Source organism: Eimeria maxima, genomic scaffold (assembly GCF_000499605.1).
Source record: "Eimeria maxima Weybridge genomic scaffold, Emw_scaff1, whole genome shotgun sequence".
NCBI lineage: Eukaryota > Apicomplexa > Conoidasida > Eucoccidiorida > Eimeriidae > Eimeria > Eimeria maxima.
The window spans coordinates 103,099-127,259 of record NW_013563357.1 but is presented as its reverse complement, the minus strand read 5'-3'; the positions used below and the strand labels follow the sequence as shown (position 1 = coordinate 127,259).

At 48.9% G+C, this 24,161-nt stretch overlaps 4 protein-coding genes across 4 annotated transcripts; all 4 read left to right on the top strand.

Moving 5' to 3' along the window:
* Window positions 1-364: 364 nt before the first annotated feature.
* EMWEY_00000180 (hypothetical protein) lies at window positions 365-2,837 on the top strand (the record flags this gene model as incomplete). Its single annotated transcript, XM_013477132.1, has 7 exons — window positions 365-450; window positions 579-734; window positions 1,161-1,321; window positions 1,423-1,708; window positions 1,845-2,088; window positions 2,209-2,412; window positions 2,655-2,837. 7 exons carry the CDS (start codon window positions 365-367, stop codon window positions 2,835-2,837), a joined length of 1,320 nt encoding a protein of 439 aa, XP_013332586.1.
* Window positions 2,838-2,961: 124 nt separating this feature from the next.
* On the top strand, window positions 2,962-9,161 carry EMWEY_00000170 (Dynein heavy chain 3, axonemal, related; the record flags this gene model as incomplete). Its single annotated transcript, XM_013477131.1, has 14 exons — window positions 2,962-3,302; window positions 3,420-3,696; window positions 3,824-4,069; window positions 4,182-4,347; window positions 4,429-4,574; window positions 4,854-5,027; window positions 5,219-5,310; window positions 5,741-6,001; window positions 6,270-6,453; window positions 7,333-7,527; window positions 7,694-7,882; window positions 8,039-8,386; window positions 8,557-8,688; window positions 8,817-9,161. The coding sequence occupies 14 exons, from the start codon at window positions 2,962-2,964 to the stop codon at window positions 9,159-9,161; spliced, it is 3,096 nt and encodes a 1,031-aa protein (XP_013332585.1).
* Window positions 9,162-11,615: 2,454 nt separating this feature from the next.
* EMWEY_00000160 (WD domain-containing protein, putative) lies at window positions 11,616-14,673 on the top strand (the record flags this gene model as incomplete). Its single annotated transcript, XM_013477130.1, has 6 exons — window positions 11,616-11,940; window positions 12,214-12,682; window positions 13,504-13,683; window positions 13,804-13,929; window positions 14,049-14,190; window positions 14,605-14,673. The coding sequence occupies 6 exons, from the start codon at window positions 11,616-11,618 to the stop codon at window positions 14,671-14,673; spliced, it is 1,311 nt and encodes a 436-aa protein (XP_013332584.1).
* Window positions 14,674-14,893: 220 nt separating this feature from the next.
* On the top strand, window positions 14,894-24,076 carry EMWEY_00000150 (hypothetical protein; the record flags this gene model as incomplete). Its single annotated transcript, XM_013477129.1, has 23 exons — window positions 14,894-14,984; window positions 15,197-15,752; window positions 15,934-16,262; window positions 16,425-16,678; window positions 16,870-17,360; window positions 17,512-17,602; window positions 18,158-18,340; window positions 18,763-18,904; window positions 19,356-19,530; window positions 19,708-19,995; window positions 20,089-20,605; window positions 20,755-20,856; window positions 20,966-21,013; window positions 21,543-21,612; window positions 21,724-21,880; window positions 21,970-22,036; window positions 22,252-22,392; window positions 22,616-22,716; window positions 22,859-22,952; window positions 23,118-23,306; window positions 23,490-23,645; window positions 23,777-23,906; window positions 24,018-24,076. 23 exons carry the CDS (start codon window positions 14,894-14,896, stop codon window positions 24,074-24,076), a joined length of 4,431 nt encoding a protein of 1,476 aa, XP_013332583.1.
* Window positions 24,077-24,161: the final 85 nt, after the last annotated feature.

Below are 24,161 nucleotides of genomic sequence, written 5' to 3'. Positions count from 1 at the left end.
ACAACTTATTGCGGCCATGGGAGCTCCCGAGGGCGGCCGAACTTGCATAGCTTCCCGTCTACTTTCCCGATTCAACACTATCGCCTTTCTGGAGCCGCCTTTGCCCCGAATAAATCGGATATACCAAACACTCGTAGTCCACAAGTTCTCTGACTTTAAGGAGGTGAGTTTTATTGGAGAATATCTTAGTTGTGTATTACTATACCAACGCCTACGACTACGCTGCCCGCCTATGTGAACATTCCGCACACTACAGGACGTGAGAAGCATCGCAGAGAACATTGCCGCATCCACCGTGGCATTGCACCAAGCCGTCCGGCAAACATTCAGACCAAAGCCTGGAAAACCTCACTACCTATTTAGCATGCGCGATATGTCAAAAGTTGTCCAAGGTTTATACCAAGCTGACCATCGGAGCATTGAGGACAGGGATATCTTGCTGAAGCTATGGTCAGCACTTGGCAATTTCTATACAATGCACATATGGAAGGGACCCGGTGGCTGGATTGACAGCCCTGAACAAACGTAAAGGCAAAATAACACTTCTATGTGCAATTTGTTTTGGGTTATGTACAAAGGTATCATGAGTGCCAACGCGTGTATCAAGATCGCTTGGCATCTGCCTTGGATGTAGACCAATTTATAGAGATATTGGACGGAATTCTTGAGAAAAACTTCCAGATGAGGACAAAGGATTTGACGAAGGAACGTGGCATTCTATTTAGCCACTTGCGGTTAGAGCAGTCCGGGACCTTGTCACTTGGCGGATACGAGGAAGTGCCGGATCGTCAAGCTCTAAGGATGAGCCTACGCTTAAAGCTCAATGAGATCAATGCAACGAGCACTACAGGGGCAATCCACCTTGTCCTTTTCAAGTAGGTTGCTTGTGGATGGTGTATGGCTTGCCCATAGCCTTCTGCTGACACTGCGTTATACAGACGTATGAGGAGAGCACATTCGCTCCTCATACGTTTGTATAACGCAGTGTCAGCAGAAGGCTATAGCACATTCGCCGTACCCTTAAGCAACTGAACTTCACGCAGCAAGCCACTCCTGGTGCATAGTTTAAGGCCACTCGGAACAGGCCCTTTCTTGTTGTTTACATTCAGGGAGGCCGTCGAACATTGCTGTAGGATACACAGAACACTTTGTATGCCCAGAGGTCACATGCTGCTAGTGGGTATAGGAGGTAGTGGAAGAAAATCGCTGGCCACATTTGCTACGAAACTACTCAAGCTAAACCTCTGGCGAATCCGAGTGACGAAGAATTTTACAGTTCGGGACTTTCAGGAGGAATTAAAACAACACATTGTGAAAGCAGGTAAAGCTGGTTCTTACATGTTTGAATCGATAACGCCTTACCTGGAAACTGGGCTGCTGTTTCCCAAGCACCCAAAAGCCATGTTTAGAATTTGGACTCAGGGAGAGATGGTGTCCGCTCAAGTTTACTTCTGACTGACAAAGATCTCAAGACTGACGCATTCTCAGACTGTCTGAACAGCTTACTAGGCTCTGGACAAATCCCGGGAATGCTAGATGCTGACAGTCTTGGAATGCTGCTCAAGGACCTTCAACCTGCAGCTGAAGCTGCAAAGGTTTCACAACAGCCGGATGCAATGTATGAGTTTTTCTTAGCACGTGTTAGAGAGAATCTTCGAGTGCTTCTCTGCGTCAGTCCAATCGGGAGCACAATGAGGGACTATTGCCGGTATGAGCAAACAAGAGCACGGCCACTTTAGCAAACTCCACAGTTCCGCGTCCCTGTTTGCCGTGGCTGTGCATCATTCCAGCAAATAGGAAACGAGATGCAGACCTCTTAGGTCCTTGACACTTTTTGGCTTCAGGATGTTCCCTGCATTCATTAATGAAACGACAATAGACTGGTTCTTCACGTGGCCCCGCGAGGCTCTTGAGGAGGTTGCAGCTACCTTCCTGGAGTCTGCTGATATGGAAGCTAATGCTAGGGAATCAGTTGCACGAGCCAGCAGCTATGTTCACATGGATGCCATAGAGGAGGCTGAAATCTTTCGGAAAGAGGCTAAGAGAACCAGCTTCATTACCCCAACGAAGTTTCTTCGACTCGTTAGAGTGAGGCTGTCTTTGTCATTTCACCACAAATCGACTAGATTCCTCACGTTGGTGCAGAAATTTTGGGATAAGTAGTGGCATGCCCGATTCGGTGCTTAGGGATATTGTCACACGCTTAAGGCGAAGAAAGATGGAGTTCACGAGAAAATAGATAAGCTTTCAAGTGGTCTAGGCAAGCTAGTAGAGGCGCGTGAACAGGTGGAGGCAATGAATGAAGAGCTTGAAGCCAAAAAGGAGGACGTCGCAAGAAAGCAGCGCGAATGTGACGAGCTGATGGTGGTTATTGTCGAAAAACGCACTCTGGCGGATGAACAGATGAAGCAGGTATTCTATTACTTAATGCATCGGTCAACTGTGTAAACCTTCCTACTTCACGAACGCATACGGGTGTTCCAAAATATGCATTCTTTTAAGACGCAAGGCGCTAGGCCTAAGTTTTTAAGCTGAAACTAAAACCACCTCAGGATTTTGCAATAGGAGGACATGCACTTAATCCCCTTGCGCACAACTTGACACCCTGTCCCTCTTCAATGGGTTGGAGAGTGTTACTCCTCATGCGTATTCAGGTTGAAGCTGACAGTGCCCGTATTCAAACCGAAGAAATGGAAACGAAAATTCTGTCAGATGAAGCCAGGCGAGATCTTGCGAAGGCGATGCCAGCACTAGAAGCAGCAATAGACGCACTGGAGAAACTTGATAAGAAGTCTGTGGCGGAAGTCAAAGCATACACCAAGCCTCCAGGTCCTTGAAGCAGAACACTGCCTGGTCTTACTTGTCAGTTGACAATACGCTGCAGGAGTCAGGACCCCTTGTGCTTGACAACTGTGTCTTAAGGTAGTTTTGTTGCATGCTGCAGACCTCGTGGTAAAAACGATGGCAGCTGTCATGACCGTCATGGAGAAACCGCCTTCGTGGTCTCAGGCAAAAGTAGAGCTCAATGATCCCAGCTTCCTGACAAGAGTTAAAAACTTCGACAAAGATTCAATAACGAATGCAACTTTGAAAAAGATCGAGAAATTCACAAAAGACCCTTCCTTTGCACCCCCAAACGTGCAGAAGGTGTCTCGTGCTGCTGGGGCCTTGTGCTTGTGGGTTCATGCAATGCAAATGTACGCGGAGGTTTACCGGGAAGTGGAACCAAAACGTCTAAAGCTACGCCTTGCTGAAGAGGAGCTCGAAAAGAAGCAGAGTGACCTACGCCTCGCTCGCAAAAGGTAGGACTGTTCGCCCCAGTGGGTGTGAAGTAACTTACTCCCGCTGGGCGTGTGCATCAAATCGGCTGTCCGAGCCACCAAGAGCCAATGTGAGAACACAGTATGTCTCCTGCGCAGCCTAGAGGACATACAAAGTAGGCTTGAGGAACTGAATAATCAATACGACGAGAGCCTTCGCAACAAGAGCGAGCTTAACAGCTCGGCTGAGGAATTGCGAGTGAAGCTGGAGAGAGCAGAAAGCCTTATTACTGGCTTGGCTGACGAAAGAGATCGCTGGGAGCTCTCCTTGGAAAGCTACAAGGACAAGCTGGGAAACATCCCTGGGGACGCCCTCCTTGGATCAGCCTTTATGTCATACGCCGGTCCATTTACATCTACGTACAGGTCGCACCTTGTAAGCTCAGTGGGCTGCGCGATAGTGGAAGGACTTTGTGCCTGCAAACAAGAAAAAGCCAAACATAACAGACGAAGAACAAAGATGAAAAGTGTCACCCTGCTCAGTTGCTGGTTATCTTTGGCAGGTTAAAGATCTCTGGATGAGCAAACTGCAAGATTCGAGCATCCCGTGTAGCGCAGACTTTGATTTCACGGATTTTTTCGTGACTCCTGTAGACGTTAGACAGTGGCAATTGGACGGACTCCCAACTGACCCGTTTTCTGCCGAAAATGGCGTTTTAATAACGAAAGCTTCGAAGTGGCCCTTAATTATTGACCCCCAAAATCAAGCAAATCGTTGGATAAGAAAGCTGAAGTCATCGCAAATCACGGTAATTGCGGGGGGCGTCCAGAATCTTGTTTGTTGTATTTTCCACACGCTAGCGTGCCCCCACAGGGCCAGTGGGCATATCCGATGTCCTGTTTCTCCTTGTTGTATCACAGGTTGTCGATCCCGAGTCAAAGTCACTCCTGCGAATTCTCCACCTCTCAGTGCAAACAGGAAGATGCGTTTTGCTTGAGCGCTTGCAAACTCAAATTGACCCATCACTTGAGCCCATCATTACTAAGAATGTTGTCGACGTTAACGGGAAACGGTTCATTAGCATTGGTGAGCCAGTGTGCAGGATCACTTAGACACTGTCAAAGACGAAAGATGAGGGGACTTGCACTTTGTTGTTTCCTATTTCAGGAGAGCAGCTCGTGCCACTGGACGATAGCTTTTCTCTTTGGATGACAACCAAGATAGGCAATCCCTTGTTTCCGCCAGAGATTGAGGCTGAAGTAACCTTAATTAACTTTGTTATCATGCAGGACGGCCTCACTGAACAGTTGCTGGTCAGCCCGAACACTCATCGTTCACTTTAGCGGGCTTCACCGTATTAAACACATTTGGGCTCCTTCCACTCAGGGTAGTCATGGTCAACTGCAGAAACGATACGCAAAGCAATAAGATATGCCTAACCAAGAGGCATTCGCTCAGGAATTCTGTTGTGAGACGGGAGAGAAATAGCCTCCTGCACTGGTCCCTTCGCCGTAAAATTTGATATGTCCACCATTGTTGGTGTGCTGAGATATTGATCTTCAGCATTAATTTGACAAGTGTGAACGATGTAGGGAATCGTTGTCATGAAAGAAGAGCCAAGTTTAGAGGCTCATAAGCACGCCTTAGTTCTAAAGCTGGCTGAAGGGCGAAAGCGGCTGCAAGACATTGAGGATCAAATTCTTAGACTGCTGACAGATGCAAGAGGATGTCTTTTAGATGACCTGGAGCTAATTCGAGTGCTTCAGGTACCCCCAAAGCCTGTACACATACTTTGCATATGCCCCTGGTGTTGTACAGTCGTTAGTCAGCATCTCAGCAAGGAAAACGGGTGCAGGTAGAGAGTTGTCGACACACGTTGATATAAAGCAGTTCAACACACAGCGAGGACCACCACATTAAACTGCTTCTGCCAATATGCTGATGCCCCAAAACCCAGGACTCTAAGCGCGTTGCCGGCGAGGTCAGCTCCCAGATTGAAGTTTCTGAGCGCACCATGAAGAAAATTGATCAAGCACGGGAGGCGTACCGGTAAAGTTCCGCGCAGTATCGAGATTCCTAAGCACCAGGTTCAGTCATAACACGATGCAGGAGGCTAACTATTATCCGACATACCGGCAAGATGAACACTGGTTATCTTCTTTTCAGACCATGCGGCCATCGAGCATCTGTCCTATATTTCGTCTTGCAAGATCTAGCGATGGCAGACTCCATGTACCAATTTTCACTAGACGCATATGAGGAATTATTTGTGGAATCAATCCAAGCGGCGATGGAGTCCAATGCAATGGCAGCCTCCGCGGAAGACCACGTCCTTGCACTGAATGCCGATCACACGCTAGCCGTATACAAGTAAGAATCCGCCTCATTTTGAGGCTCGTGGCTAGGCCGGAGAACAATTCGCTAGAACATTGGGAAGTAATCGTGAACTGTTTGGGATGTGTATTGCATTGCTGAACAGGTACGCAAGGCAAGGGATGTTTGAACGTCATAAACCTTTGCTAAGCCTTCACTTGTGTGCTAGCGTTCTTCTAGCTGATGACCAAATTAATAGGCAAGAATATGCCTTCTTGTTTACTCATGGAGGCGTTCCCGACTCGTCTCCACTCGCTGCCAATCCGGACCCGGAATGGATTACACCAGCAGTTTGGCAGCTGATTTGCAAGGCTGACCAATTGGAGGGTCTCCAAGGGTTGCAGAACTCAATAGAGCAAAACATAAGGTATCATATGCTCACGGGTACAACTCCTGGGTACTGGTTGCTGCGTAGCCTACAGCAAACCCTTCGACGCTGCTGTACAAGCATCTCCGTCATTACATTCTCTTTTGGAAACTATATCGAGATGGGCTCCTGATTATATTCGACGCAGGGAGTGGCGAAGATGGTTTGGCTCCACAGAGCCTGAGCGCGCTACGCTGCCCGGCGACTGGCAAAGCAGACTGGATGCTCTGCAGCGGCTTATTGTCATTAGATGTCTTCGTCCTGACAGAATTATCCCTGCAGCATCTCGTTTCGTCACCGAGACTATGGACTCCAAGTTCGTCGAGAACTCGCCGCTGGATTGGGAAGAGCTGCTGTCATCGTCGAAAAGCTCTGTTCCCTTGCTTTTCATCCTGTCTGGAGTAGATCCTATTGGACAGCTTACGGCATTTGCCACATCAAAAAACACGACCGTGAGAAACAGACTGGGCCACATTGGTCGAAGGGGCAAAACGGCAGCAATGAAGGGGTGCTTTATTTGCTCCGTTCCATGATTTGTGGCGATTAGAGTTCATGCTAGACAGCATTCTCCTTGCACTTTGATCAGGTGGTTTCAGTTGCACTAGGCCAAGGGCAAGCGCTCAGAGCAGAACAAGTTATTCGCGATGGTGCCCGCCATGGCTTTTGGGTATTCCTGGCTAACTGCCACCTTGCTATATCTTGGTTGCCGGCGCTTGAGAAGCTAGCGGAAGAAATTCTTGAAGCTCACCTTCACCCTGACTTTCGGCTGTGGCTTAGTTCTGAGCCTACAGTTCATTTTCCACTTGCCCTACTGCAAAGGTACTGCACCAACATGCTGGGAAAGTGGAAAATGTAGAACGTGGGTTACTACTCCACACAGTCCGTCGTTACAGTCCGTAGTCAAATGGTGGCGATCTGCAACATGCTGGCTTCAATGCTGCAGCTTTTCGCTGGGTATGCAGGTCAAAAAAAATATCTATAGAGAGGCCCCGGGGGCTAAAAGCCAATCTCCAGCGACTGTTGCAACAGCGTACCGAGGAAGATATGCAGCGCGTTGCTGGGGGAGAGGAACGCTACAAGCGGCTTTTCTTTTCTTTGTGTTGGCTGCATTCCCTACTTATTGAGAGGGGCAAATTTCACAATTTCGGGTGGAACACACCGGCCAGTTTCAGCGACAGCGACTTTTTCGTGGGAGACAGCCTCCTTGCCTCATACTGTGAACAGGTACTCCATCGTTGTCAATTTGGCTAGTACGGTAATATATATCCTGCGCAACATTGTAGGCGGCAATAATTGTTTGTTCAACGTTGGTTTTGCGTTTGGTGGTGCAGTCTACAAGCGAATTCCCCTGGGATGCAGTGCGCTTCCGAATTGCAGGAGCGTGTTATGGTGGCCGCCTGACGGACGAAAGGGACATGCGACTCCTGCGAGTTTACTGTAACGATTGTTTAAATCCGCAAGTGTTGGCGAACGACTTTAAATTTCAAGGGCTCCAGCAGTATCCTATGCCTGAAGACACATCGTTAGTATGCGCAGGCCCATTCGCGCATCGAGTCGTCAATAGAAAAACGAAAGGGAGCCTGTGCTTGGTTCTCGCAACTGATGCTCTCTAACAAGCTCACGTTGCCCGTTCTGGCCAAACACTAACAAAACAACAGAAGAGAACTGCCCGGCTTGTGCGCATTCTTTCAGACTGGCCTAAGGCAGTATGTTCGTGAGCTGCCAGCAATAGATCCACCCGAGCTCTTCGGCCAACACGTTAACGCCGAAATTCAATCACAGATAGAGGAGGCCGAGGAACTTTTCGCAACTCTCTTAAGCATACAACACCCAGGGGCTGATATCAGCGACACTGGAGACGCTGAGACACGAGAATCTAGGGTACACACTTTCTTAGGGGAAAGGGATGTGTGCGTTGGGTTCAGCAATACAATATTAAATTATGTCGCTTGTACACCATGAAAGACACCCCGGCAACAAACAGCTTAGGTGGAAACCAAATGCCGTAATATGCAACTCTGCCTGTTAAACCTCCAGGTCTTGAGGTGCTGTGATCACCTCGAAAGCGTACTTCCCAACCATCTGGATATCCCAAGGATGGAGCAGGCAACAGTTGAAGACTTATCGCCTCTAAGGGTCGTTATGATACAGGAGGCTCAACGCCTCAACAGGCTCTTGGCGTGCGTCACAGAGATGGTGCGCCATCTAAAGAGGGGTGTCGCGGGCCTCGTCGTGATGTCAGAAGATCTGGAAGCTCTGCAGTGCTCTTTGCTTAGTGGAAAAGTTCCACCGTGCTGGGAATTCGCTTTCCCCTCACTGAAACCCCTCAGCTCTTGGGCACTCGACTTATCTGCGCGCGTGGACCAAATAAGCAAATGGGGCCTGGTGAGTTGTGGGCAATCCTTCGTGCATTACTTCCGTTCCTTGGCGGCACCGAGAGGAGATCGTCCACCTTGGAAGAAATCTAAAATTGCGTGGAGTAGTCATTCGACACGTTTTTGGGTATGCACGACATTTGAATTGGCAGCGCTATTTGCATACGATGCGCGCTTCAGGAGGGACAACCAAAGGCCTTCTGGTTAGGCGGGTTAACATACCCGGGCGCCTTCTTGACGGCGCTATTGCAACAATTTGCTAGACGCAATTCGATCTCAGTTGATACTATAAGCTTCGAATTCGTAGCATTGGTACTTTCGTTTGCCACTTTTGGAACAAACGATACCTTTTAAGGCAGAGGCTATGCAGTGCTTGATGGTGAGTGGAACAAGTCGTGTTAGTGCTGCACTCCAAGAACCTCTTGTCTGCGATTTTTCAGACAACATACGATGAAAACACCATTTCGTCATCGCCTCGAGATGGGGCGTACGTAAAGCGGCTGTATCTTGAAGGCGCATCATGGAATGTTGACGGCATGTCTCTTCGGGAGCCGGAGCCCATGCAACTAATATGCGAAATGCCTATTGTTCACTTCAAGCCAGTAGCCCGCAGGCGGGCCCCTGCTGAAATGCCATATATGTGTCCCATTTACCAATATCCCTGCCGTGCAGGGAAAAACGGCAGACCATCTCTGGTTACAATGCAGGAGATACGAAGCGGAGCACAAGATCCTTCATTTTGGGCCAAGAGAGGCACTGCAATCCTGCTCTCTACAGCTTCGTAACATCAACTATTTCTCCTCTTCTGGCAACTACCTTCTACGCTTTTTGTGATAGTTTGCAGATTGTGTGATTTTTCTGAGTGATACCTGCCTAGATATACTATTGGCGCTGTGGAAAAGAGAAACGTTCGCGAAGCCCAGTCACTGCGAAGCACTTGCTGAACAGCGAGCCCTTCGTAGTGCGTGATAACGCGGTCATTCTCATTTCGTGTGCACGGAGTCGGAAGTCGTCCTAGCTGTTGCCATGCCTGGATCTCCTCCCACGCACTGTTGGGGTAGGGAGCAACTACCATTCTATGGGTCTCTTTCTATAGTTTGCCGTTTGTCGGTTCTACATTCATTATGTACAATGCGCAATAAATGGTTAAGCGGTCCTCGCGCTATGTGGCTTACAGGGTGCTTATCCCGCTTCCACCCGTAGAATCCTTGCTCCCCTGGAAGTACTTGCCAGTATCCATGATAGCTTGTTCTATTCATCTAAAGAACTACTGGTCGCCACTAGGTCCCCTTCAAGAACTTGGATGGGGGCTCCGCGTGAACGGATACAAGTGCCAGGTGGGCAGTGGTGGAGTGGTAGGCGGCACCCAGGCTTGGAGAAACAGGAAGGGGGCAACAAGGGTAAGTTTGTGCTTACTATATACCGGTCTGTTCCTGTTGCCCCACGGTCTGTCGACAAAATGTCACGTTGTTGCATATTTGGAGTTGTAGCACTTGTGTCTCGTCGCCACCGTATGATGGCAACTAATATTTTAGTAGAACACGAAGTATCGGTTGCCCCCTTATGATGTACGACGACCCCTTAGAACACGGCAAATCACCAGGCAGATTGACAAATATGGTGAAATGACGGGTCTAAGGGAGGCGTGAAACACTTTATCCGGCAGGCCTACACATCCAACATTCACAAGAAATAGACACAATTCTGATACTTTTTAGGTTCGTTAGGCATTGTGCGAAGTCCACCTCTATGCGGTAAACTTTGCCCTCGGAAAATCGAAGCCACTAAATGCGATATAATCCCTTGGCTTGAAGTACTCAAATTCAGCAAATAGACTGTTTATTAGCTCATACGTAGCATATATAGGCATATTCACACGTATAAATCATCCGTGAGTTCGAATGGAAATGGAACCGACAATGTTTAAAGTGATGGTCAGCTGGTGACCTCGATCGACTGCAATACCGGCACGGATTACCGCATCTGAAGGCTGCTGCTCTTCGCATCGTACTAAATTTGTGCACACGAAGGATAATTATGATTTTTTCTCCAATAGAGTGGTAGCTGATGCATATTCTCGCTGAGTATTCCCTTTGGTGCAATCTCACAGGCAAGAACGATTTTTCGCCTGTCGGAGCCGTGCTCCGGAGGTCACGGCAGCTTCTCAGGGACAAAGACGGGAAACGGGACCCAAAGCCTCCTACCACTGTTCTATGCTGTGCATTGCTCTGCTACCGTACAAAGTGCTGGACTAGCCAGTTGTAACGTAGATGCAATTTCTGGAGTCCCCGGAGATCTAGCGTGGCTGCCAAAGGAACTGAAAGTCGGAATGAAGGCCAGGTTTTGGCTGGAACGAAAACAAAAAGACCGGATACTACCTCCAGAAATACGAATCAACGTTGCTTTAAAGCTGGTCATCTTGATTTGTGTCGTTGCTGCTTACGGTAATGCCAGAGCCCCAACTCCTGAGCGTATACCGCCTTACCGAAGGCAGGTGCTTGTAACATAACGGCAGCCCACTGAAAGCCTTAAATGTTTACACTTAGTGATGACTGGAAGCAATCCTGGCTAAGGAAACCTCCAAACAGGAGTAAATACGCTCGCCCTTCCCGTTTTCAGCCACCAGTCATTTCCAGGCACGGGGATGGACACAAGTAGTGTGCAGGCTGGCTGTTCCAGTTGTGCACATCTCCTCCCGATTGCCGTGAATGTTGTTTCCCAAATAAAGCTCAGAAATTAATGAAGCTTTCACGGACCACTCGGCAGTCATTTCGCCAGTATACAAATTCAATGCTTTTTGGAACTTGTGACGAATAGTCCCCAAGTAAATGAGTCTGACACTTTCACTGCATCCACATTCCATGCTCGTTGATTGGCAGAAGCCACAGTGGAGACTCGGAAGCTTTTGAAGGATACATAATTAATGTTGATCAGCCCAAGATTGGTAGGACCGGGTGGCTACTGTTGGTATAGCAAGCAGCTTGACACTGGATAGTTGCCAACATTCAGCAGAAGTACCTGCGATTCATGCAGAGCGCAGCGGTGTGGTTCCCTTACAGCCCAAGAATTTCCGAACACTGATTAAATGTGGAAACTAAGTATATGCGGCAGGCTCTCGTACCCACTTGAATGTTGAGAAGGCCCGTGCAAGTGACTGCATTGGACGGTTTCGCCCGACGCTAAACCCCTTTAATCGAGGACAGCTTGTGCAAAAAAGTGGTAGTTGGGATAAAATGAGAATGAACAAGCCAAATTCGGTGCGCTGCCCCTTGGTAACAACGCATATTGGAGGTCAGGATATTGCAAGGCAGCAGGTACTGATTGTGGATAGCGAGACGCTGGCATGTGTCACGAACACACAAGTACTCTTGTACAATGTCCACAATTTTCCACCGGTTTGTGAGGGAAATATCAGTCCTCCGCCAGAAGGAAGTTGTCTGGGAAACCCTTACGTGTTGCATTCTTCAAACGACTTTGAGGATGATGGCGGAGTGTCTGCAGTCGCAGTAGACAACGATTACGGGCTCATCGCCGTCTGCGGCAGGAGCATCGGCAAACCTGCAAGTGAGAACCTTGAATATGTTTTCTGATGAATATTGAGGTACAACAAGTGCTTCTGCCTTCCTCTTCGGACTCTGTCACGTCTAGGCAACATAGTTTAACCCATATCCTTCAGCTACAGGAGTATGCAGCCTCTTGTCTTGGCTGCCTGCTGTGACTACGGGAGGGTGCAAACAAATACACATGCGGATACGTTGCCAGTTTTACGGGTTTTTTAGTTGTTGAGATCGTGGAACACGTTAGTAAGCTTACTGGTGTTTTCGCAAAATCTGGCAGGCATTTATGTGTACTCCATAAGGACGTTGGAACGAATGCGGCAATGCAAGGCCTTTAGCGAGCGTGGCTTCTCCGTTGCTACCTTCCGTGGGAAGTTTTCTTTAGCTGACACGGAAGCGCGAAGCTTTGCGCAGAATTCGACTACTGCAAAGTGCCATGGGGATGAGGCACTGCCGGAAGAGAGTGACAGCACCCAACAGAGCATTAGAGAGCACGATATGGACAACGATATCAGCGGAGCAGAATCTCCCTCGGAGGAGCTCGCAGCCGGGGGATATCCTCGCGACAACACTGTTGAGGAAGAATTATATGACCCTAAGCAAGTGCCGTTGCTCGCTGCTGTAGGGTGGGAGGGGGACGGCGGAGAAAGTGCATCACTTTCCTGCTGTTACCTGACACTCTGGAACATCTCCACAGGGCGCCCATTTCTTCGCCTCAAAACCCCTGCGCTACAAGTGATATCATTAGAGTGGTATGGCTTACAAAACACCCACGTTCTCCCTAGAAATAGGCAAAAAATGAATTTTGTGCCGCTGCAGCTACACTGTACTACAGCAAAATATGCAGTTTCCCTTTCATCGCCGCAGCTGCCTACTGTACGGTGCGCGGTTCCCAGGTCACAATTCTTCGCATATCAGCTTACAACGTCGGGTTCACGTCATATACGTCTATGGACAGCTGTACAGACCTTTACTGGGCTTAAATTGAAGGTCCACCCCGTCCAGATATCCAAAACACCCGTCTATCTCAACGTTTATTTTCTGAATTCATAGGATAGAATTCACCTAAAGGCGTATGCAGGGTAAAAGCACATCGGGGTGACAAACAAACTTGTGGTGTGTAAAACAGGGAAGGACGTGCAGATTTGGGCAGTTGACTGTTTCCGATGTCCCGACCTTTGTCGAGCTCACGGAACAAATGCTGCTCTCTGGCTCCGATTCGGGCAAGCTGCTTCTTTGGGAGGTGATCCAGCCAGTTTCACAGCACAACTCTTGCACTATCCTGCAATGCTTCACAAATTCCCCTTTTCCCCTGCGGTACAGGCTACCCGAGGTGTGTGACTACGCTTAATAGTGACATGGAACACTTTGTTCCTTCTATGTCGCCCTACGTTTCCCTGCAGGATGGGAATATTAAGGCAGAAGTACTACAGCTGTTGCCGGGGACGGGCAGCAGGAGGAGCTCAAGCATTGCGAGAGAACAGGTAGAAGGTCCCCAATCTTTACGAGCTCCTTCAGGAGCAGGGCGTGGTCGAAGCAACCCTAGAGGGTCTGTTCGGTCTGGGCGCAGAGGCTCTTCAGTTGTGAACTCGGAAGCTTCTCACGGACAGCAGCAAGAAACGCAGAGCGAATCAACTCAGCTCAATAGAGACACCGTAACGTGTCACCAAGGGGCAATCAACAGCATGTTTCGAGATCCAAAGAATACAGATCACGTAGTCTCCGCTGGCGATGATGGGCAAATGAAATGGTACTGCAGTCATCCGTTATCCGTTGGTAGCCCACACGACACAGTTTCGCTTTCAGGCATATCCACTGTAAATTAAAACGGGCGAGCAGAGATTTCATCTTTTGCTCTGCTCGTTTACAGGTGGGCTGTCCACGATGTGCTGGAAGCAGCTAACTACATCACAGAAGAACCCATTATTTCAATTTCAGTGGTTAAGGTATTCACCATGCCATCGAGGATGTCCATCAAGCGGGTTCTTCCCCACAGGTTAGTCTCTGTACAGCCCTTTTGTTGCTCTCTTGAAAGGTCCGGCAAACAGTATCAAGCCCGCTCGTATGTTAATATCTGAATTTCTGACTCCGCGTTTGCCTTCTTTACAAAGGCAGAGCTTTCACTGAGCTGAGCGATATGAAGTCAAGTGTGCGGAGTCAGCCTCTGAACAGGGATAGCGCGAGCCCATTCTGGGTAATAGTTTCTGGGTGCGGCATTACTTGGCTTTTCTCTCCTGACTCAAACTACTTACTTAAGGTATGGAATGCTTCCGCTTCTCCTCTCGCTCGCTAACGTGCGTTGGTAATAGTGCTAAAACCCCATACGTCGTAGACTTGCCCTGTCCCCTGAGTGAAAATCCAGTCAATACCCTTTGAGGTTCGTTCCCATTAGGCATTCGATTTTCATGGCTCAAGTGTACTTCTAGCGATGGATGTCGCCAACGAGAGAAAACGAACCAGGTGTGGTAAGCTTCTTAGGCAAGTGGCTTCTTTTTATGTACAGTTTGTCAGCTGCTGATACCTTACTGCTTAGCACCCACGGGTTCCACTGGAACTGTCGTAAGCCTTGTTGAATTATCCGACCACACTGCAGCCTTACTGTACCAGTTTCCTTCTCCATCGGCTCGCATGCATGGGAGATGCTTTTGTCTGAATTTTTTGTGTTGTGCAGACTTGCTTACGGTTGGAGGTGATGGATCGATACGCACATGGGATGGCCCACCTTGCCTCATGCCATTGACCTGCCGGTATTTCATTTGTCTCTGCTTCCTGCTTTCCCAAGCATCTAGACTTCTCTACCTACCATTCTGTGATGAGCCTCCCCTTTTAAGGAGAAAAGAGCCGTTTGCTGGGAACGCAGGCGTTGGCCAAACCATATTCGGTGTATTTCCCTAATGTCCCGGACATCTTCAACCAGCTGCCCGCTGTTCCTTTTCGGCTCTTCCGACGGAATCGTCCGAATGTCTTCAGCTTCCAAAAATGGAGTGCACTTACTTATGGCCGTTAAGACTCACGCATGCGCAGTTGTACACTTGGCTGTTGACCCTACAGGTACAAATTCAAGTGTCTGGTAGGCTAGTGATGGCTGATGCCTCGTAGTGCTTGTACATTGTATGAATTGGCATGCGTTGCATTTGTTGCTGCCTTTGTGTCAGTTAGTAGAGGCGCTCAGAGGTATACTGGCTATGTGGCTGCTCTCGTCTGAGGGTGCATTGGCCCTTCGGTATAGTAATCTTGTGGGGTATACGTGCGTGCGGGGTCAGGGCAGCGGTTGGCAGTGCTGGGTGACGACGGCATTTTGTTACTTCTGAAACTTTTCCAATGCCATTCGCGAGATATTAAAACAACAGCAGAGGGATATATAAAGGATACAGAGGGTCCCCAGTGTGTGGAAGGCAAATGGCAGGCAGAACCCATAGGGTTCACTACTACTCCCGAACCTTTAACGCGGCTCGTCTGGGAGCATCCGCTACTTCTGCTCGGTCAAGTTGGGGATGCAGCAATATTGGCATTAACTGGATTGGAACAATTAAGCACTCAACCTGGTAAAAACGGTGCTGTCGAAAGCGGCAACTTGGGTCTGATGGGCGGTACAAAAGCTCTCGGTGTCGGCCAGAAAGCGTCCGTGAGCGGTATCGATGGGAATGGGCCAGGAAGTGACGATATGAGCTCAGATTATACAGGCGATGAAGCTGCACAGGAAGATGACAGTGACTCCGCAGAGAGGGAGGCCCGAACCTGTGTCCGGCCTCCCGAGTCGGAGTCTGCCGTGAGTGTTGCGGAAGATCCATTGGACCTTACTCAAGTTCTCATTTTCAGGTAAGGGTAGTGCGGTGTCATGCAGCCTTCACAGTAGAGCCTTGTTTTGGCTCTTAGCAGAATGGATGTCCTCCAGCGTCGAAGTGGAGGTCCTCCATCTTGACCTTTTCTGTGTAAGACGCAAGCAACTACAACGCTTTGCATGGCGCCTACGTCAGTGCATTATTTTTGCACCACGCAGGAGAATTGATGTGAAGGTCCCAACTTCAGTGCTGCGGAGCCTAATTCCTCAAGGCAGAGACCCACATGAACACGAAGAGATAAATGGGAGCGACAGCGAGGGCGATGCGGCCAGCGACCACGACACGTCCTCTGTAGCCTCTCGTGAGGCCCAGCCCAGAACGGCTTCCTCTAACGGTAGTCTTGTAGAACAGTCAGCAGCTGCTGACGAAACCCGGCGTGCGCTGGCAGCAGCAATGAAACAACAACAGCGGCGTCGGGCAGCGGCCGCCGCGGCCGCCGCTGCAGCATCCCGGCTTACTGCAATGACAATAGCAGGGTTGGAGTGGTGTACGGACACACAAGGATTGTTGAGTTGGGGTACATCTGGCAGTGAATTCTCTAGGGAATGTCATGCACATGGGAAAGATGAAGACGGGCGGATGCTAGAAGGTTCCTGGCTGTTATTTACTGGAACGTCTACTTTGCGGAACGGTGTATGGTGCTCTCCAGTGGAGGCTTTATCCACAGCAGGCACGTCTGGACCCTCTGTTTTCACTCCTGCAGCTTCCATAACAGCTCGCCCTCTAGTGTCTCTCTTCACTGTCCTCCAGCAGCTCAACAACGAAAAATCAGAGAATGAGTCGACTTCGGGACCTCACGTGGCTCAGTTGGTTGTGGTGCCCCAACGGCATTTGCTCCTGGTTGGCACATCCGATGGGAGGGTGATAATGTTTCCCGCCGACACTCCGACTGCCTGCGCTGCGGTAAGCTAGTGCCAGTAGTCACCGCCTTTCGCATTTGCTATGTTGATGTTATGCACATATGATGCAGATCTATGCTTTTTCTTTAATGGATTGACTCTTTAGGAGCGGCCTTCACACTAAAAAATTGCTAGCTTGCCCTGCCTGTCTGGAGACTCTTTGTTCTATTGGTTGCACTTCAAAATTTCCTGCAGGCTAGGGTCTTTGACAGTCACGTTGGGAGTGTTACAAACATTATAATCAGGCAGCTTGGCAGCACCAACATATGGGCTTTAGTTGCTGCAGCTCAGAACGGAGCTTGGTGGAGATGTGAATTTGAGTATGACATCATCCTTTCCCTCTGCAAGGAGGCACAGGATGCTGAAAGAGGATTTGAGACACATGGGCCTTCCAAAGCTGACGAAGACCGCATGGAGGCACAAAAGGCGCTTAAGGGTGGACCAACTCAGCAGGCAGAAAAGCACCAGCAACAGCAACAGTTCCTTCGTCGCCTGCTCATGCTTGATGCAGCTACCTACGACGATCAGCCTACCAACGAAGTTGCTGCTTCTCTGAATGGGCACACTTCAAAGTATGTCACTTTACGACTGCGCATCTCACCTCGTTCTTCCACCCCTATGCTTTCCTGTTCCAACGTTGAGAAAAACAGGATGACAGACGTATCCTCGCCACTTGGAGCAATTCTGTGAGAGCAAAGGGGAACTGCAAATTTGAGCTTTTGCATTATGCTGAGTTGACAGGAAACAAAAAGAACCGAAAACACCGTGCCCTCGTCCAGTGTTAATCGGAAACATTCTGCAGGCGGTGGCAAGTGAATCTGAGAAAATTTGTCACAGCCCAAGTTCGGCTGCAACAAACGATGTGGAATCCTCAACATTACCAGACGCCGTAGAAGATATTCTTCAGCCAGAAGAGCCTACGGTCACGGTAAGCATGTTGACTGACAAACAGATGCCTCAGCAAAATGCAATGACTGCAGCTGATTTGTGGCCCAAAGTCAAGCACGGTTTTCCCTTTGGTAACAGCGGTTAACTGCATTACTCGCGGAATCGTCGCAATTCCGCACAAAATAAGTCTGAACGCGTAGCTGTTGCGTTTGCCTGGACAAGGAGCACCAAAGACTGCGACGGCAGCGTGCAGCTTACACGGAAGCTGAGGCTGCCAAGCAAGAGGAACGTACTAGGCTGAATAATATTTCTGAGAGATTTCAGGCAAGATCAACATGCATGCATGCACCCTATATGCACCTAGTCACACACAGTCTCCCGTAGTTAGAAGGCCGTAGTGGACAGTATTAGAGGCTGCATCTCCGGAGAAAACCGCCGAATTTTGCTTAAACGTGCTCGACTGTTGCATCTTTACTATAGCATTAAGGTAGCAAGAGAACGTATAGGAGTCCGGCTAGTGCTACACTCAATTAACAATGTGAATCAACCGAAGACATGGCTTTTCTCTCTGTGTAGTGTACTCAAAATTGAACAGGACTTGGTAGCCCGCTTGAAAGGTCTTCCAGGTGTGAATACACAAGAAATGATGATGGAGCTTATTCTTCGGGAAGATCTTTTTCAGGCTGATGAAGCTGAAGCAGCCAAATCTCTCGATACAATCGAGCGCCTAATACAAAATGCGGGGGATCAGCACCAAATGCTAATAAACACACTAGCGGTATGGGAGCTAGCGTAAACGACTACGTGTGATTAACAGCTCGATATTTTCCAGAGTAGTAAACAGCAAAGATTGCTAAATGATCCACAATCTCCCCACCATAGGCACACTACCTCAATGCCTTTAGCTTCAGGTGTCTAGACTCCGTAAGCATCTCAGAAAGTGCAAAAATGCGCCTCAACACTGTTCTGCCCTCAGCGGCTTTTCGGTGGAGCTCTGGAAGCCCTCACAGTGGCTGGCATTTTCGAGGACATTTGCGTGTGTTCATTTCCTACTTCCCAGACACCACTTGTGAGCTTTTACATACAGTAGTTCGGTTATCATTCAACAGACATACTGCCTCCTGTTAATGTTTCAGCGTCAGCGCCGCTCTGTCGGATTATCCATGGTCAGGCTTTGTTACATTGATGCTGTTTCTCCAGGACATTCAGCGACTAAAAGTAGGACAGGCACAGTTTACCTCAGGTGGAGTTGCCGAGATGCAGGCAATTGTGGAAGCCGCTCGGGAAAAGGAACTGAGACAACTGCTTCTTCCCGAACAAGCAATAGGATCTTACACCCCTTGTGCGGGTGCACCGGGTGCAGCTATTCCAAGGAACACTGCACGCTTCCTCTGTCACTTTGGGTGCTGCAGACGTTTCTACAATGCATTCAACTAAGTGAGGTATTGCCGGTTGTGCAATAACTGGTCTACTCAGCTTCCGGCAGGCGGCCGACCGTTGAACCAGAGGGTATCAAAGCATCGAAGACTCCAGATATGGACATACCCGGCATCTGCAACTGGCCTGGGAGCCTATTCGCTCTAACTCTGCAGAGTAGTGACTCCATTGGGACAGCAGGTCAGCATCTTATATATCTTCCTTTGTAGTCATTGATTCCCGTCGTGCCATTTTGGATAGCAATTCACGGGAGTTTTGGGATATTCGATGGGTCAGCTAGCTCAAACTGATTGTGCCTTGGCAACTCCTCAGTGGCTGCAGCTCATGGCAATCTTGGCTATGCAAAATCGTAGGAGTTGCACCATCGGCTGATGCCCGGAGACAACGCATGCTGGAGATGACAGATCTCTTGAAGGCGCAGCCAAAGGAAGACTCTACAAACGTTCACGATGAACAGCGCATTGCAGAAACGATCAAAAACTTGAATGCATGCAATCTCACCACCTCCGGGACCGTGACCGACGTCTCATTGTAAGCTTGCTACAGTCGGTAATATGAATCCGCTGAACTGAAAAACCCAAATCTAAACAATGGAGGAGTAGCTTGGACTGCAGCACTTCAGGAAAAGCGTGTCCAAAGCTGCAGACAGAAGAAGTGGGTATTTGGCAGCATGGGCTTTCGCCTGCGTGAATGTTTACACCATAACAGAACTGTGGCCTCACGGAAGAAGAATCAAATGCTCAAACTTGCGGAGTGGGCCTCTGCAAAGGCAAATGCCTTTAATCGAAAGGTCGAGATACTGGCCCAAGTGCGCAAGGAACTTCTGAGGGCATCCGGCTGCATCTTGAGCGAAATTTGTGAAGCCTTGAAGGCTGCTGAGCTTACAGAGTCAGCCGAATATTCCAAGGTGCAGACATTGACTGAAATGGTGGAAAGCGCCACTGTGGAGGAACAATCCAGCGGATTCTTGTGGAGCATTGGCAAGGAGCAGCTCATGTGCGTATCAGCCAATTCAGCACCTCCTACACTATAAGAAACCCCAATTCGTCTGTACATAGATGCGCTCCAGCTATTTTCCATGTGGTACAGTGCCTCGTTAGAAGGACGACTCAAGGAGATGAGCAACACTGGAGCTTTATTCGAAACTGAGGCTGCCAAGGCTGAAATCGAAGAGGTCAAAAGTGCTCTTGCTGAGGCCCGTAGGCGGCCAGACGAGTTCGTTATGTCTTTTGAGCATTTGCGCCCTTTTGTGTATACGCCGGAAGGGGAAGATCAGGACACTGTATTGGATAGGAACGCGTACAGCCCTGATGTCCCAGGAAGTCAGACTTGTACTTCCCCAGACTTGTGTAGTAGTTCCACAACCAAAAGGGATCTGAAACTCAAGGAGAAGCTTGCAGGAATCCTAGATAGTCTTAGAAGATGTGAGATAAGCCAAAGTTGCACGGTACAAAAAGCACTCAACTTCCAAGAATGTTCAAAGTTCTACGAGCACTACTACGTTGACGACTCCGTCAACGCTGGTTCTCTGTCGTCAACGTGCAAAACTTGGGCAGCGCTTGAAACTCTGGAAATTCAACTTCAGGCAAACAGTTCTATTGAAGCAGTACGCTCAGAACAGGAGTAGTGTGCATCTGCATTGACAACCGCGATTCTGAGGATGGCTATGATGAGTGTGCAAGCAGCTCTGGCGGGAATAATTCCATGTCGTGCACTTTATCAATTAACTTTTTGTATGTATGTATTTGTATGCAGATTAAGCAGGCTGTTTCTGCATTCGATCAAGAATTACGGGTTCTCTTGAACGACCGCACAAGGGTCCACCAACAGTTGCTGTTGGCACGCCTAAAACAGCTAGTGCGTTCCCTTGAGGTGCTCAGTATAAGGTCTCGTTCACCGCAAGCGGCAAACAAATGCATGCTGTCTTGAACAGAAAGAAGAAGCAGATAATCTTGCCATTGCTCAGGAGCAAATTCGAGAGCTGTCTATAATTGAATCAGTGGAGCCACGGAACGTAAGACTCCAGCAGGAACTGGCGAGTGAGCAGAAGGAATGCCAGCAAATCAATAGTCGCCTTGAAGCTCTTGATGCCTCCATCGCTGAAAGGATACAAGGAATCGATAACTGCCGCGTGAGTCTGGCGAATTTCGCAACTAGATTAGGATAAAGCATGAGAAGAAATTGCAGCTTACGCTGTGCAGCAATACAGCTTGAATCTTGAATCTGAACAGGGGATGGCCAAGGCACTTCGGAGAACCAATATACACTTCCCCCCCGTCTCCTTTTGCTTTAATGCAGGCGACAGAAGTAGAAATCCGCCGACGTGTAGCGGAAACAATCGGACAGCGAAACCCTCAACAAGCTGCCCTCATGCAAATTTTCGAACGCAATGTGCCATTCGTTCACTGGATCATCCCTTGATAATTGCTTTCCTTGTTATTTTCCTGGCATAAGTATACAACTATGATGAAGTGCCGATTGCCTCTCAATCTCGAATTTTGATATCTGTAGCACGCTCTTTTTATTAGTGCATGTTCTGGCAGGTGGCGCACAAGGCAACCAAACTGTCAGCGAGCCCACAAGCTGGCGACGCTGACGTTAGTGATCCGGAGGGTGAAATCCACGCACGCTTACTTTTCTTCCTGTTCGAGTAATGCTTATGGACGTTTTGGCTTTCTCCTTACGTTGCGTGGGTCGTACTATTTGCGATGATGCCTTTAGCAGTTTCACGTGTACAACACGTGTGCGTGGCGAGCTGTACTGCGCATGCAGACGAAGTTGATGAGGCTGAGCAAGTGCAAGCAAACGCTGGGGATGTCGAGGAGGATATTTGCCCTTTAGGATGCGATATGGCGGTGTACGAAGCTCTTTTAGAATTCAGGTAACATGCGCGCGCGCAGGGGAGCCGTGATTCCGGGTCTCTTAAACAAACTACGCACATCGGCCGTGATAATGTGTACGCCTCTGCAGAGACCAAAAAACAGCAAACTACATGACCCTCACCGTTCATCAAAGAGAGCTGGAAGAATTGAAGAGGGTAAGTGACTCCTCAATGTAAAGGTGGGCTTGGCCAACTCCCCCAACTGTAACTGGAACGAAGGGCGTGGAGAGCATGTTGCCCCTTTAAAATAAGAAGATCACAACTCCTCTAGCAGCAGAGCAGTCCATATTGTCCCAACTTAGTTTGAACAGCTGGAGCTGCTCCTCCGGCGGTACAATGTTTGCTGGTTTTTGCATGCCCCTTATGCGTAGGAGTACGCGAAAGTCCAGGGGCTTCAAAAGCAACAGGCAGTTCGCTACAAGGCTGTTGAGGCAGCAGTCCAAAAGTTTCTAAGAGAGCTTCAGAGTTCACTCAACGAGTTAGAGACCGTTGTGCCACTGCGGTCTTCCCAGGTGCCTACTTGCACTTCGGCAGAGCATGCCTCCCAGACACCTTTGAGCCTGCTTTGTCTTTCCACCACAGACAACACCTTGCCCTGGTTTGGCGTCAGGTTTTTTCTTCGCAGCTTCAGTCGCTCCTGTGCTTGAGTTGAAAAGTTGTTCAATTGCAGTGTGGATGCTGCACCCAATATCATTGAAAATGTAGTGGGTGGATGCGTACTTTTGCGGCGTGCAGATAAAATGCTTGCTGTCTGTTGAAGAAAGATGGCAGCTCCCTGAAAAGCTAGATTGTGCTGTCATTTTTAGCAATGACGGATTCGTTGCCCTCCGCCAACAGTAGGTGGAGTGCTCTTATCATTGTGATTTGGGTAAAGAGACGAACATTTGGTATCGGCGCGGCAGGGTAGCAAAAGGAGAACATTTGTCTGGCAGTACCATTGGTAGTGAGATAGTACCTAATGCATTGTTGTGTACGCAGAGTTGCAAAGCTGCAGCACGAAACAACTGACGTGGCAGACGACTTGAAGCAGCTCAAGCGTTTGCTAGCGAACGCCCAAAGAGAAAATAAACAGGTACAACACTGTTACTCAGTCCAAATACCACATTCAACAGAGCATCTGAATGATAGAAAGAGCAAGCTTTTCCATATGGATTGGAGAAATATCTTCATGATCATCAGGGATTACCATGCTGCAGAATGACAAATTGTCTCCTGAAGCAGCTGCAGTGTGATGCAGAGCTCGCAGCACCTGGCAAGTCTTCGAGCAACATTCAAAGCTGTTGAGCTAGTTAGATTCGGTGCTTCTCTTACGCTGGAGCAAGTTGAAGCAGCTGCAGTTGCTGCAGGTCGCGAGGACAATCAAGCACGCAGCGAGCCTGTTAGGCCAGCATTTGAGAGAGACATGGAAATGGTAGCTGTCAAGCAAGTAAGGCGGAAGCTAGCCCGAGTTTATCCTTCATGAAATTCGAACCTGGCATCAATTATTCTCTAGTAAACAGATATTGATAGGGTTCGACTTGCAGCCCAGAGCACGAAGCACGTCCTGATTATCGTTTGGAGGTGTTTTAGTTTCCACGGTCCCAGGCTGTGATGCGCGTGGTTTTCTCAGGCACAGCTCAAGCAGCAACAACAACTGTACATGCAGCTCAAGAACAAGCTTCAGGGCATAACCAAGCGTCACACTGAATTGTTACACAGATTCGCCTTGGCAAGAGAAAGCGAGTCAGTTCTAACCCAGCAGCTACAAGGGGATAAGCGCCATCGAGTAAGCTACACAGTTTGATGGACACTGGACCGACTGGCGGTACGAGAACCGCTGGTTTCTGAAAGTCGAAATGCTATGCATAAGGGCATTTGGGAAAGGTACTGCCTTTGAAGGGATTGGTATTGCTGCAGAACACAAGCGACGACGGCACATATGCCAGGATGAGGTTAGCCGAACTCCAGAGCCTAAAAGAAACGCTCAGAAAAAGCGAATGCGAAGTTGAGAGGTTGCAAGCTCTCATCGTGAGAATGAAGACAAAAGGTAAGCTGGTCAATACTGCAGTGAGCTTGCCTGCATCTTTTCCCCTACAGTACACCGGCGGATGTGAAGTCCAACGGCACATTCAGTATCCGATCGGTTTTTGTTGCGTAGGTGCTCATGTGGAGCCGAGTATACTGTGGCGCCGAGATCCAGGAGTGCTTCAAGAGTAGAACGCGTTGGGCGTCACACTGGGCTCTCGTCGCGACCTGCTTCGGCCAAGCAGGTCCTGAGGAGAATTGTAGCGCTTTGTTTTTA